General features: G+C 54.4%; 2 protein-coding genes across 4 annotated transcripts in view; both read right to left on the bottom strand.

The window, feature by feature from the left end:
* RFFL (ring finger and FYVE like domain containing E3 ubiquitin protein ligase) overlaps positions 1–3,610 on the bottom strand; it is a 31,019-nt gene extending 27,409 nt beyond the window's left edge. Inside the window, exon 1 of the mRNA XM_068415566.1 lies at positions 3,544–3,610. The gene's annotated coding sequence lies outside the window, so the exon portion shown is untranslated. The remainder of the gene's footprint in view (positions 1–3,543) is intronic.
* Positions 3,611–6,305: 2,695 nt separating this feature from the next.
* RAD51D (RAD51 paralog D) lies at positions 6,306–13,510 on the bottom strand. 3 transcript variants are annotated; one of them, XM_068415618.1, is made up of 11 exons: positions 13,406–13,510; positions 12,844–12,979; positions 11,663–11,724; positions 11,387–11,505; positions 10,556–10,637; positions 10,306–10,440; positions 9,771–9,866; positions 9,494–9,584; positions 8,594–8,664; positions 7,535–7,702; positions 6,306–6,852 (listed from the first exon to the last, which is right to left on the bottom strand). In XM_068415618.1, the coding sequence occupies exons 2-11, from the start codon at positions 12,923–12,925 to the stop codon at positions 6,769–6,771; spliced, it is 990 nt and encodes a 329-aa protein (XP_068271719.1). In that variant the 5' UTR covers positions 12,926–12,979; positions 13,406–13,510; the 3' UTR covers positions 6,306–6,768. The 3 variants fall into 3 exon arrangements, with proteins under 3 accessions (XP_068271719.1, XP_068271720.1, XP_068271718.1); XM_068415619.1 differs by lacking the exon at positions 13,406–13,510 and adding an exon at positions 13,229–13,265; XM_068415617.1 differs by lacking the exon at positions 13,406–13,510 and adding an exon at positions 13,208–13,258.
* Positions 13,511–14,240: the final 730 nt, after the last annotated feature.

The following is a 14,240-nucleotide window of genomic DNA, read 5'->3' on the forward strand; positions in this document are numbered from 1 at the left end:
AAGCACAAAGCACAGGCAGATAAACAGCAGTGTCATCGCAGCAGCACGGACCTTACCACAGCACGGACCTTACCACAGCACGGACCGTAACGCTGCCCTGAGAAGTTGGATCAATACTCAAGCGTTCAGCCCACACCAGACTGCCAGCAATATTCAGGTAATTTAAAGCCATGCTATGCTTGTCAGACTACAGAAGTACCGAGTTCCCTCTACCACATACCCATAGGTCCTCTTTCCCTGGTCAGTTCACACACGGTTGTGTCCAAAAAAGGGACACGTGCACACAATTACCTGCATCTCACATCATCCTTCTGCCTGCAAAGTGTTTTATCAAGCACCAAGTACTTGGTTCAAAATACTTTCTAATTTCTTGTCTTTGGATCAGGTTCTGTATCCCTCAGGACTCGTCAAAAGCTTTAGAGAAGAGACACTCTGAGATATCCTACGCACATACGAAAATGCACTCCTTCTATAAGGGATGGGAAGGTAGCCTAAACCTAATTAAGCACAATTTTTCCTCCATGTATTACAGTGAAACCAACACGCACTAGATGAGGACAGCATTTTACCTGCCTAGACGTGAGGACACAAAGCAGTACTGGGTCAGACACACAGCTAGCTCTGTAGCCTGCCTCCACCGCAGGTCTAGGTGAGCCAGAGGCAGGCACTCAGCTATAGGAACAGCACAGCAGATGACTGCGTGAAAATCTCCTTACAGCCTTCCACCGGGCAAGAGCTGGTTCAAAGTCTAAAGCACAAGTTTTAATAACCCTTCTATATGTAGCACTGGCAATTCAACTCAAATCACACTCTAGCCTGATCGAAGAGTTTACAATCTCTGTAAGTTGTTGTAAACTTATACAAAGTTGCACAACTACAAGTGAAAACTACACAATTAAAAAACAAAACAAACAAAAAACACCCCAAACCCAAAACCATACAGAATTCAACCACAATAAAGAAAAAAACTGAAGGCCTAGAGAAAAGAAGATAGATTTCGCTCATAACTCACCTGGTGACCACCAACCCCCAAATGTAATTCGTATCTATTATTGCTTTGTACTCTCATTGCAGACTATTGCATTCGGCTCTCATTTAAGTTGACTCCTAAGAGGCCAATCACACGTACCTAACAACGAGAAAGCCTCACTGAAAGTCAGCCTACTTTTTCTACCTTACAATTAAACACAATATTTAAATGATGGCTTTAAAACTAATCCAATCCAGCAAAAACTTGAGCAATTAGGCATTAACCCATGAACACCAACGTCAAGGCAATCAGCTTTTAATTAAAAGTTCAATTGCTGCCAGCTGAGTGGATCTGCAAACCACAGAGTGCTGCAGCTGGGTAGCTCTGCACCAGGATTCACACAAGTGGAGAGAACTGCCCATAATGGACAAGGACAACAGCCAGAGTGAATTGATTTGTGTCATTAGACCCAGCTGTTCTACCAAAAAGCAATGATGTTTACCAAGAATGAATACAAGATCCCCCTTCCCATCACTGTGAACACAAAACATGTTAAGGAGGCAGAAGGTAAATGCAAGGATCTGGAATTTGTAAGGAACAACATTTAAAGCTCACAGCTTTCTGTTCCACTTCTTGGCTCTGGAAAATCAAGGTAGAAGTGGAAATGATGACAAAGAATAAATACTCTTTTTGTTTGTTTGTTTCATGTAATCATGTATGTGCCTTAACCATCATTTATCTTAAAATATGAGCTTCAAAGTTTTGAAATACAACCCACTACATTCTAAACACAAAAAATGTCAACTTATAACACACCTGTCATCATCCTAATGAAATGGAGAACTAAAAAAGCATTTTGTAAATCCAGTAAGCTCTTTACCGATCCCATAACCAGGTTAGAAAGAACAGAAAAGTGCCACAAGTTCCTACACTGCCATGACACAATTGTCCAGAAACAACACCCAAGCCCTCCTGTGCTACCCACAGAAGATACGTTCTGTGTCAGAGAGGAGGAAGTGAGCTCAAACAAAACACATAAACAAAACCTTTTTACGCCTCAGCAAATTAAACATTACCCTGAACATGTCTTAATCAAAGAACCATAAACTAAACCACTCCTATCTACCCTTTAATATTATACTTACCTCTACAGTGCCTAAGTCAGCCTGGCCATCCTTGCAGTGTTAGAAAACACGGGAAACGATCGAGCGCAACAGCTTATTTATCATGCGCTCATAACATGGAGCACTTTCATCCTTCACTGTTTTGCCAAGCCCCTGATCTGTAAAGGCTCAGACTGGACCGTGGGCATGTTCCCACTGCAGGGCGGTTACATTTGTTAACCTGCAATCACATGCTGAAGTACGGGTAAGAAACCGATTTGACAACACGTCAGTGCTTTCTTCAAAGGAAACACCTTGACCTGTTCACAGGAACAAACTGTTCTGAAGAACAGTTGAGTACTTTTATTTTCTGAACTCCTTTTGCCCTCTGTGGCGAAGGACGGCCCTGCAGAGCTTTCACTTTCCTGTACGCCCCTGGTTTTGAGCAGGAGCGGGGCAGACCTCATTAAGAAAATAACTTGGGTCCTTGCCACCAAGGAAGCATCACCCCCGGTGCACTGTCACCACACCGAACACACGAGTGCCCTGAACACCATAAAATGCGAGGAGACAACAGTTTAAGCCAAGAGCTGTACTGAAGGCTGGCGCTTATCCAGAATTCTTCATTTTTCATAGCATTTCGAGCAGAATAACCTACTGAACCTCGGAGCACCTTTGGGAGCATAACTCAGAAAACGAAAAGAATTTCTGAACATCCCTTTCTAAATATGAGACAAGAGGCTGCACCCGAGTGCCACCCACGCTCGTTAGGGGAACCCTGCCAGCGCTCCCCATGAGGGAGCCCCTTTCCTCCATCTCCCCAAAACTAAAACCCAGGTGCTCACAGCCCCCTTCCAGCCTCTCCCTGTCCCCCTGCCTGCCCTGGTTGGAGCAGCCCCATTCTCTCTGCCTTGTGTCCCCCAAGCCCTGGCAGCCCCCTCCTGCCCCGTGTCCCCCCACACTTGACAACACGCCCCAATCCACAGCCGCTCCCCCACCCCACAGCCCCCTGACAACCCTCAGTGGCCACCCCACTGCCTCACAGCCCCCGCATTTAACCACCCCCCCTAACCCCATGCACCCTCCCTACTCTGGTAGCAGCCCCGCTGCCCCACACCCCCCAAACCCTGGCAGCCCCCTCACTGCCCCACACCCCCCAACCCTGGCAGCCCCCTCCCTGCCCCACACCCCCCAACCCTGGCAGCCCCCTCACTGCCCCACACCCCCCAAACCCTGGCAGCCCCCTCACTGCCCCACACCCCCCAAACCCTGGCAGCCCCCTCACTGCCCCACACCCCCCAACCCTGGCAGCCCCCTCACTGCCCCACACCCCCCAAACCCTGGCAGCCCCCCCGAAGGCCTCCTCCTCCCTCCCCCCCCCCAATTTGGCAGCTCCCGCCACAGCCTCACCCCCCCAAGCCCTGGCAGCCTCCCCAAGCCCCAGCAGATCCCCCAAGCCCTTCCACCTGCCTCCTTCGGCGGCTCCGTCCCGGTGAGGGCTCCCGGTTGGCCGGGAGCCCTCAGCGTGGCGGCGGCGACGGCGCTATGGCAACTGCCAACCGCGGCGGCGGCCAATCACAGAGAGGCCGGCCAGAGCGGCGACCATAGAGCCGCGAGCTAGAGCGGCGGGCGGCCCGCCCCTGGCGGCGCGGCGGCTTCACTGGCGCCCTCACGTGGCCAAGAGGGCAGCACCGCCCGCGGGGCGCGGCGGCTCCGAGAGTCGGGGGTTCGAGACCCTGCACGGGCAGCGGGGAGGGGGGCGGGGGGGTCTCGTGTGCTTCGGAGAGGTCCCTGCGGCGTGCACAGGGCTTAGCTGCGTTGCACGGGAAGCGTACATATACATAAGGTACACCCATGTAGGTATATACCTGTACACAGACACGTACACACCCCTCATATATACATATAGGTGCCCATATGGGCACCCAATAGACATAAACACACACACACGTATTTTCTACCTATCAAGGGCAAACAAGCCCTCAGTGCCAAAAGGCATCCCCACTACTCGGGGCGAGGGGTGCCCTGCCTGCCCTGGGACAGGTTTTATCACCCCACTCCAGGCCTTTCCCGCAGTTTTCCAGCCGATCTAGGCAACGGGAAGGAGGAGGGAGAGGGGACGTCCCGGTGTGCGCTGGCACAGCCAGCCCCTCTCTTACAGGGCGGCAGAAGTGCCTGACTGAGCACGGAGGAGAAAGGCTGTATTAGGATATTTAGGTCAGAAACTCTTTTCAGCCTGATTTTACTATGCAAATTTAGGGCAAATCAGCTTGAGGAAGAAGTCAAGTTTTTCCAGATCGGGTAATAGATTCCCACAGCCTGAACCCTTCTGCTGTCCCCGCACCAAGCAATAACCAGCACCCACAGCAACGCCTTCCCCACGGCCACGCAGCCAGAAATTCAGGACGTCGCCGTCACCATGCACGCTGCCTACCTCAGCGGCAAACCTGGGAGCAGAGGAGCTGCTACCTGAAGCTCAGCTGTGCCCTGTGTCACGCTGTCCTCCCCAACCTATCCACTTGTCTTCCAAGAGGACATAAAACTCCTGCAGCTGCAATTAGCTGATTGCCAAGGAGAGAAAATCCCCCCAGGTCACGGCTATGCCCAAAACCCCGTGATGGGTAGGTTTGGAGGAGCACAGCCTGCACGTCGTCGCCTTTCCCCAGTCTCTTCCTGACCGACTGGCACCGTCCCCATTGAATCACCGTCCCATGACTGCTCCCCAGTGACTAAGTGCAAGCCTGGAGTCTCTGCTGTCATTCCCCCGGGCCACGGCGAAGATGCAGGCCGAGGCTGACGCAGGGTTCAAAGCAGGCTGTTCCCCTTCTCGTCCTCCTGCTAGTCAGGGCGAGGAGAGAGCGAGAAAGCCCCCTTGGTTCAAATATAACTAAAAGAGGTTTCTGTTTGGCTTTTCCCCTACTCCGCACTCCCCCGTGAGAGCTTTGCTTTCCTTACAGAAAAGGAGCCTCAGGCAGAGAGATAAAACAGCAGCACACAGTTTGGGTTGATATTTGTGTGTATTCACAGCTTTAAGAGATGTAACAAGCTAAATTTTCTGTTTGTAAGGACCAGCCACATCAGCACAGGTCTCCAGCAGACAGGAGAACCATCCTCCTCCTCGCTCCAGCCAGCCAGGCTGCAATCCCAGGAGCCAAAGCTCCCCTCCCAAGCTTGGAAAGCCCAGAAATGCAAATAAATACACAACTTTAAAATAAATGTATTTTTACTGAAAACAGTTTAACAGCACAGCTCCCACTGCTTTGGCACGCTCCCCTCCTCGGGCAGGACCCGCTGGGAGCACGGCCTTTCCCACAGCCACCTGCACAGGGCTGCAGTGGCTGGGGGAGGTGGGATCTACCCTGTAAATCACAGCCCCGGGCGCACCAAGCGCTCGGGTTCGCAGGAAGCACGGCTCTGACAGATGTGCAAATCAAAAACCTGTGCTGAGACCTGGCACTGCCTCTTGGGAAACCAGCATGTGCACTCCCATACCCCTTTTAGCCGCCCCTTCCCCCCAGTAGCCACTTGCCCAGGAATACAGGGCTGTATAGTGTTATGTCTACTCTGGGGAAATTAGCACCCAATTTCTGGCTACATCAGCCTCCTCTTTGCCCGGCCCAGCCTTGGAAGGCTCCAGAAGCTCTGCTGCTGTGTTATTAGTTTAACGAGCATGCCCTGATGAGTCCCAGCCCCACAATCCACACCAGCAGCCTTGAAGTGCAAGCCATAGCTCAGCTCACATGCCAAGGAGGTTTCTCATTAAGCAGAGGATGAGGGTGTCTAAGACATCTGGGATCAAGAGGAGAGGCCACGCTCCATCCCAGCCTCCTGTCTCCTCCCAGCACTGCATGAGCCCCCAGGAGGTTGCCCAGAGCAGGCAAGAGCAGCTGGAAAGCACTGGAGCAAGGAGAGATTATTTTAAACTCCACCACATGCAACTGTGTAGGTCCTTGAGCATCAGACAGGGCCAGCTGGTGCCAGTCAGGACTCATCCACTCCAGCTGATCCAGATCACAACCTTCATTAATTAACAGCAATTCTTCAGGCAGCACAGTAGTGCCCCAAAAATACCAGCAGGTCCCTGCGGGATCTGGTGTTACTCTGGGGAGAAGGTGAGATCAAGCATCCGATTATGTTCCTGCTCATCAACAGCCTGTCCCACCCCAGTCCTTCTGGGGACTAAACCTCAAAATTTTAATTAACAGCAGTTGCCATTAATTGAACTCCAGCTCTCAACAAACAGCAGTGTGCAACATCTTTATTTCTGAACCAAGATCACTGTGGGCTGCCCAAGGATGACCAGAGCTCCAGGATCAGTGAGAGGGCAGCGAGTTCTGGGGGTACAAAACCAGCACAAGGAGCCATGGGTTTGTGCAGGGCCATGCCAGCTGGTCCCGAGCCAACACCTCAGGCCAGGGCTGGCTCTGCTGGTTGCAGACAAGGCTGCAGCAGAGGAGAGGACCTGGTTGTCACGCTGCCCACACAACCCAGCCACTGCAGGCAGCATCTGCTGAGGCATGGAGATCTCCAGGGAACCCCACGCTCATTTTCTCCCCAGCACAGAAGAACAAGAGCTTCTTCATGTTGGTCCTTCCCAGGGCTGCAGAACTCAGAGGCAGTCTGTAAAACCTTCAGTGTGCTCACCTGCTTTTTTTGCAGCTCTCTTGGACCTTGACATTTGCTTTTCCGCCCACATCAGAGCCCCTGTGTGGGTGTCACCGGGCTCAGCTCCTGCACATCACCATTTCCAATATCCAGCTCCACCTGTATCCCTGTCAGCTGCAAGGAGAAACAGGGAAGAGCTTCACCTCACACTGCTGGGACTCTAAAGGCAAACCTGTACATCACTCCACCTGCCTCAGAGAAAATTCCCCAATTACATCCCCTTGAGGATGTCTTTCTGCTTGTGCCCTCATTTTAACTGGGTCTGCTGAACACAGGCACAAATAGGGAATGCAATTTAGTAAAGGAAGAACATCTTGCTCCAAGACAGCCCCAGACACACTATTATTTAGCACATCCAGGATCCATTTCCCTGCCCAGCACACCACATCAGACCCGTTTGGCTCAGGCTGCAGAGCAGCTCAGGCAGCACTGCCCCGTACGTAGGCAGGATTCAAGCCAAAGTCACCTCTGCAGGCGTCGGAGCCAGCTCCGCGGGATCCTCGTGCCCATACACAACCAGGAGAGCAAGACAAGCCCAAGGAACGCGATGACCTGGACTGGAAGTGGTCCCACTCATTTAACGTGCCTATAAATACAGGCTCAGGCTGTTGGGAACAGATGCTCTGCTCTTCCACAGCATACAACCAGGCTACGTTTGCTCCTCTCCCATTGCCATGGGTCACCCAGTGAGGCCTGATCCTGCCCTACCCCCTGAAGGAGCCTCCCCCTGCTCCAAGGCCAGGTCCACATCACGTAGCTTCTCCACTCCCAGAGGGACTGGTCCAGGGCACCTCACCTGCCGGGGTGACTTTGCCAAGGAAGCGACACGCTGCATGGTGGCTTTCTCCCAGGTGGCTTCTTTGCTCTCCAGCAGCACCCGTGTGCTGGGCACAAAACTCCAGGAGCGGCCGAGGGCTGGCTTCAGTGGGCCGGTGCTGCTGTCTCTTGTCACCTGGTTGGTCACCTGCAGCACAAACAGGCTTATCAGTGCCTGGGAAAAGCAGTGCCACTCGGTATGACAGAACACCGGAGATCACCAGGAGATAAGGGCCAGTCTGATACTTCTGTGAAGTTTTTTCTTCTCCATCCTGAGCCCTCCTTCTTGGCACACCCATGCCATGGCACCCCCTCTAAACGCAGCCCACAAAACTGTCTGAGACACGTACTCAGGCAGGAACTCGCTTGTATCTCCAAGCTGCAGTGACTCCTGATGCTGAAGCCACCTGCAAAGTTTAACTTGGAGCCTCCAAGCATCCTTCCAGGCACCCTGTCCTTGTCACTTTATTGCTAAGTCAGAGCAAGGGCAGCACTGTCTCAACACCTTCCAGTGCCAGGTTCAGCAGATCACCATTTTCTGCTGTGGTCTTCCCAATTCAATCACATTAATTGTGGTCCCAGAGCTGGGACAAGTGTCCTCCAAGAGCTGGGGACAACCAGAGCAGGGCCCTTTCCAGTCCCCTGCTCCTCTGGATGATGCAATGCCCTGCAGTTCCTCCAAGGTAACCAAGCAAGAGGTTACTTAGTAAGCTGACCAGCCCCTTAAATGAATGGTGTTATATCAAAAATAAATACAGAGAACCTCTCAAACTGTCTGTACTTAACTCTGCCTTGCTCAGTCGAGTCAATGCCTTGCTGGCTGAGGACACCAATAGAAGCATGCAGCAAACCAACCCTGTTCTTGCTCCACAATTGCTGGAACAAGACATCTGCGGGCTGCAGAGAAGCAGGGGTACAGGCCCCTTGCTCCTGCTTAGCTGGGAGCGTGGTCCCCCCTCCCAGGGGCTCCAAAGCCTCTCCAGGGCTCCTCATCAAGGCACATACCAGCACGCAAAGGACAAGGTGCAGCAACACTCACCACAATGGCGAGGCTGAACTCCCTGGCCAGTGTCTTCAGCTCCTTAGCTAGCTGCATCATGATGGCCAAACCTGGAGGAGGACAAAGCGTTTGGGTGTTTGGGGATCAACCCCCAAAGCGCATCTTGGAGGTAGGTGACATCTAGATTTAGTGCCAGTGCTGGTGTTCATGGACACCTTCAACCTATTTCCATTACCAGCACCCCAATGTACCCATTGCACCTGCACACTCCAGGGCTCCTCGGCCGAATGGATGTGGCATGGACAGACCAATCCTCAAGTTGTCCCACCCCCTCCTTTCCCACCTTAGAAGCCCTAAGGCCAAAAAGCCCTACAAAAGCACCAGGAGCTCCAGACAAAGCTGGCCAGGTTGATTTAACAGGTACAGGACCCCTCTTCTTCAGCTCACAGATTCATTTCCTACAGCCCATGGCTGCGAGGGGACCTCCTATGATAGCTCTGGCCACCACCCAGCTGTGCAAGACCCTCTGGAAGGTGTTTGAGGGGCCTCCTTGGTATCAGCATAAAGTCCCTCACTCCTGATTTATGGCCCTTTCTGGCAGAAAGAGCCTCAGGGGAGCTTTGCAAACCGTGTCAGCACCACAATATATCTGTGACACTGTAAGCAGAAGTTTTAATCTGTGGGCAAGCAGTTCAGTGCCTCCTCTGTCCCCTGGCCGGATTTCAGACCACCAGCATGAGCTTGCATGGCCACAGCCAACTTGAACGTTTGCCGATAACAACTGCAAACACACTCCCCTTTTATCCAGTTGCAAAGGAAAAGCTGGGAGCAGTCACACCCACATCCATCCTGCTCCAGCTCCAGCACATGTGGAAGATGCTCTTCAGGACAAGCAGAGAGGTCTGCAATCTCCTTGCACATCCTAACAGAGCAGCTCACCCTCTGACTGCTTGCCGCCCAGCAGTGGGTAGATCACAGCCGAGACCGAGTCAATCACCACAATCTTGAGAGGTCCCATGGAGCTCATGACCTGGAAGAAGGAGGCACCATGTGCAATGTGGAGTAAGAAATCCACTGAGTTTGGAGGTCGTGAGCTGCACAGAGGCTCAGATGTCCCCAGGACAAGGTGATCTGGTGTCACTCATCAGGCACACAAGCCTCGCTGCCTTCCCTGCAGCTCTGGGGAAGGGAGAGGAGCCCAGACCCTTGCTCCTACCTGCTGGGAGAGCCGATCGCGCAGCTCCTGCAAGGCGCTCAGCATTTCATAGATGTCGAACACACGGACCACCTGGATCCGCTGCAGAGCCTCCAGCTGCAGCACAAAGTGGCATCACCAACAGCCTCACCCCCTCCAGGACTCCGTAGGTTCCTCCCACCCCAGCTGCTACCAGCTCTTTGCATTTATACCATGCCACAGAACCAGGGACCCTTATTTCTTCCACACTTGCCTCCACCCCATGAACACTGTTGACCCCATTGCACTGATGGAAGAAGCAATGCAGATGGAGCTCAGGGAGTGAAAGCATGGGCAACTACAGCAAGCCCTCCCCTTCTCCCCAAGAAAAAAAAACAAAGCACAGTGTCTGTCCCACCCAGCCATGGGATGAGGAGCTGGAACCCAAAAAAGCCCACGGGGACAAAGGCAGAGCTGGACAGAAAACCCATCTCTGGGGGTTGTCTGCAGGCAAGAGCCAAGGCAGTTTTAGCATGAGTGGAGGAGGAGCAGTGGGACCAGCTCCAGGGGAACTTGCCTGTTCTTCCTCATCCTCTGCCTGGGCTCGAAGCATCTGGTAGAGACGGGTGGCAGTGAATCCCCCCGTGGAGTCGAGAAACAGGACATGCTGCTTAAGGCCAAGAGACACACTGGCTGCGATGCCCAGGCACACCTGGAGAGGCAGGGACAGAGCATCAGCCAGCCCTCCCAGGTCTGTCCCCCTCTGCTTCACATGCCTGAGGGCATCTTCGCCCTATGTGTCCTCTGCCCTCCTCTGTCCCACTCACCTGCGTCTTCCCACTGCCTGGCACTCCCATGAGCTCCGTCACTTCCCCCGTGTACAGCCCGGAGTCCAGCAGCTGGTCCAGGCTACGGGTTGAACACGAGGTGGTATTATCAACGCATCTTCAGCCAGAATGGCAGGGGCAGCAGTCCCTAGAGTCCCCTTCCCAAATGCAGACAAGCACCTCAGGCTCTGCTCCTTCCCTCCCATCCCTAGCTCTCTCCACATTGTGGGCAACAGATCTGCAATGTGGGGGCTACAAGAGGACAGTCCTCAGCTGGAGGAGAGCTGTGGTCCTGGGAGCAAGGTTTGCATATGCAGGGTTTCTCTGCATAGTCACTGTAACAACCCAGCAAGGAGACATGGGAAAAGGAAGACAGACATGCAGTAGAGTAACTCATTTCCATGCCTGATCTAGACAGTTTGGACCACCACCACTCAACAGTCCTCCAGAGCCATAACCCTCCTCTCTGGAGCCCTCAAGGGAAAGGCTGAAGGCAGCATGCTGGCTAATGTAGAAGTGAGACACACAACCACCTCCCAAAAGGTGTGCAGGCTCTCGCAAGGACAACAGCAATGTCATTCCCTCAAGGGACACAGACCAGCTGGCTTTGCAGCCACAGGACATGAAGAATAATCATCCCTTGTTCACAAAAGGCAGAGCCAGGCTGTGGCTGGAAGCTTTTACAACAGCTGCTGGGGATGGTTTGGACACCACTGAGCCTGCTCAGGGCATCACCACATTGAAATTCAAAGCCTACACTGGGCAACCATGGCCTTCTGCAGCAAGCCCAGCCCTGGGCAGACCTGCTGGCTCACCAGGTGATGTACCCACCTTGGGCTCCCTGTGGGCAGGATGGCTGTGGAGCTCTTGAGCTCCTCATAGAGGTCTGCTCCGTTGGCAGGGAAGGCAGAGAACTGGGCCAGAAGCACACGTCTCACTGCAACCAGCGCCTGGTGGTCAGAGAGATGTCTGGAAACAGGACTGAGGAAGTCCAGGGCCAACAAGACCTGCTGCAGAAGGTCCTCCCAGACAAGCCCATCCAAACTGTAAGCTGAACAGCTCTGAGCTCCCTGGTTAACGTACAAGGACTTAGGAGTCATCCTTTACCTTGTAAGACAGTGAACACTTCTGAGCAACGTCCTCCAGGTCTGAGGACACAAAGTCCACCACTGCAAATAACACGAGAGACAAGAAGTTGGAAGCCAAACCCGGACAGACCATGAACACCAAAGAGATGGCCAGCTTAGACAAAACCTGCCTGCATCAACAGACAAAACGTCTGTGTCCTCCACCAACACTTCAAGTGGGCAAGCATGATGCCCCACAGAACGGAGTACTAGAATTCTTCCTCTGAGATGGCCCTGCCACCCATTGCAAAACAAATTGTTTCTTGCAAAAGAGATCAAGGAGAGAAGCTGGTAAAAATCCTCCCTGTTTTGCTCAAGAGCTGCCCAGGGCCATTGGATTGGTGGGGCCAGCCAAGAGAGTCCCCTTCTGCCAGGGTACCAAGGTCTCAAGGGGCTAGTGACTGGCCCAGAGTGCCAGCCGTAGGCATGCCAGGAAGGGCTAAAGCTACAGAAGTTAGAAGAACTAGTGGCTCCCACCTCTGCTCCCAGGAACCCACAGGATCTCACAGACCCCATTTAACAAAATAGGGTTTTCTCAGCTCTAATCCAGTTTCTCAGAGCAAGTAAAGAATCCACCCAAAGTCTTTTCCTTCCCTGCCAAGAGCAGGCCTTGCCCAGGGTACAGCGTGCCAGGAGACTGGGCATTTTCAGAGGGGAAAAATGCACAAACCCTCCCGAAATACCTTCTAAAAGCCATAATTGATCATCTCTCAAAGAGCCTCTGCAGAGATTCCTACCATGTCCCAACATTCTCCTGCTCCTAAGGAAAAGTCCTGACTTGTATCCGCACCAGGGGGGCCCAGAAGACATCCAGCAAGTAGGACATAGGAGGGATCCTGCACCAACATCACCCGGCCAGGGTATGGGATGACGTGGGCATGGGGACTGGAGCTGCAGCCCCCCAGGCTCCAGGGGTCAATGCCCAGCGTGCTCATGGCAGACACATCGTGCCCACCCTCCTTTTCTCCACGGGGCTCTAAGAAAACTCCGTGCTGCAGCTTCTGGGCCACAAGCCAGAGCCACAAAGACAGGAGACGTTTTCCAGGTGCTGCCCCACAGCCCAGGCTGGCAGACGGGTCCTGCACAGGACAGGCGCGGTGCCACCCCAACCGTGCAGGGAATGACATTCGCCACCCCCAGACCCCGCTGCCGCCCCGTTACCCGTCCTGATGCCGTTCGCCCTGAGAAGCTGGATCATCTCCTCGGCCAGGCCAGGGCAGAGCCCGGCCCGCAGGACCACCATGGCCCTGGGCACCCCCGGGACGCAGCACCACGGGGCCGGGACAAGAGTGGAGACCTGCGGAGAAGACGGGAGAGCGGATTTGGTACCATCCTGACACGGATCGCGCCTGTCCGCGCAGCTGCGTTGGGACGGGTGGTTATGGCCAGGGTTTAGTGTCCCGTTAGGGCCAAACCGCCCCGAAGCCCGCAGGCGGGCCGGCACGGGCCTGCGGCACGGCGGGGCAGCCCCAGCCCCACCGTCAGCAGAGCCCCCGGTACGCAGAGCCCCGCGCCGCCTCCTCACCGCCCTGCGCTCCCCGCGCACCCCGGCCGCCCCTCCCGCTCCCCGGCGGCTGGGCCCGGCCCCTTCCTGCAGGCAGCGGAAGGGCCGCGTTGAGGCCCCGCATCCACCCCCGCTGCAGCCGCCGGCCCTCCCGCTCCCTAGCCGGGGCCGCGCAGGGTTTTTTCTTCCCCGGCCCTAGCAAAGACCCCGCAAACCAACCAAGGCTCCCGGTCCCGCCGGGTGGGAAGCGCGGCCAGCCCCGGCCTGCACACACCCCTCCGAGCCGGCCCCGGCGAGGGAAGCCCTCCCCCGCTGCTGACGCCCGCGGGTGCCCCTGGAAGCGCACCCGGGGGCTCTCAGCTCGGAATACGGCTTAGGGCCCGCAGGGGCACCGGAGGAGCACCGGAGCTGCAGGGAAGGAAGCAAAAAGGGAGCTACCCCTTATTTATAGGGACCCCCGCCCACCAGCTGCCTTTAAAGGACCATGAGCACAGGTTCCGGCAATGCCACGGCCCCCGGGCTCCATAAATAACAGCACCAGAACCGGGACTGGGTGGTTTGAGGGAGTAGGTGCTGTTCCTGGTGGGGCAAATCAAGCAAGTTAGTTTAAAAATTGAGGCAGATTGGGGGGTGGAGAGATGAGGCTCCTCTGGTCTTTCCTTATTTCCTTACAGAGCTCTCTGTCTTCTGAGTGGGGCTTGTTTCATGTTTAAAAGCACAGTTTGTGTCTGGAGCTGCCTCTAGCTGTGGGTTGGGCTCTCTGCTTGCTCGGAGAGCAGCTGATATGAACAGGAAAAGATCTTCAATTATAAATTAATTCAGAGATGAACCTGAGCTCTATGCACATGCTTCAGCTGCCCCAAGGAGAGGGTCTCTAATGCTGTGTTGGAGGCAAGCTGAAGGCCTGGGTAGTGAGCACAGCTACTTCTGCAACCCTGCTGTTGCTCTGGAGATGCTGGAGGTCATCCTGGGATTTTCTGGAGGGTAATTTCACCATGGACCTTGCCATCTCTCTGCAAGGTCCTGGATTAGAAGATGGCTTGGAGCCCTGAAG

This window comes from Nyctibius grandis, chromosome 18 (genome assembly GCF_013368605.1).
Source record: "Nyctibius grandis isolate bNycGra1 chromosome 18, bNycGra1.pri, whole genome shotgun sequence".
Classification (NCBI taxonomy): Eukaryota; Metazoa; Chordata; class Aves; order Nyctibiiformes; family Nyctibiidae; genus Nyctibius; species Nyctibius grandis.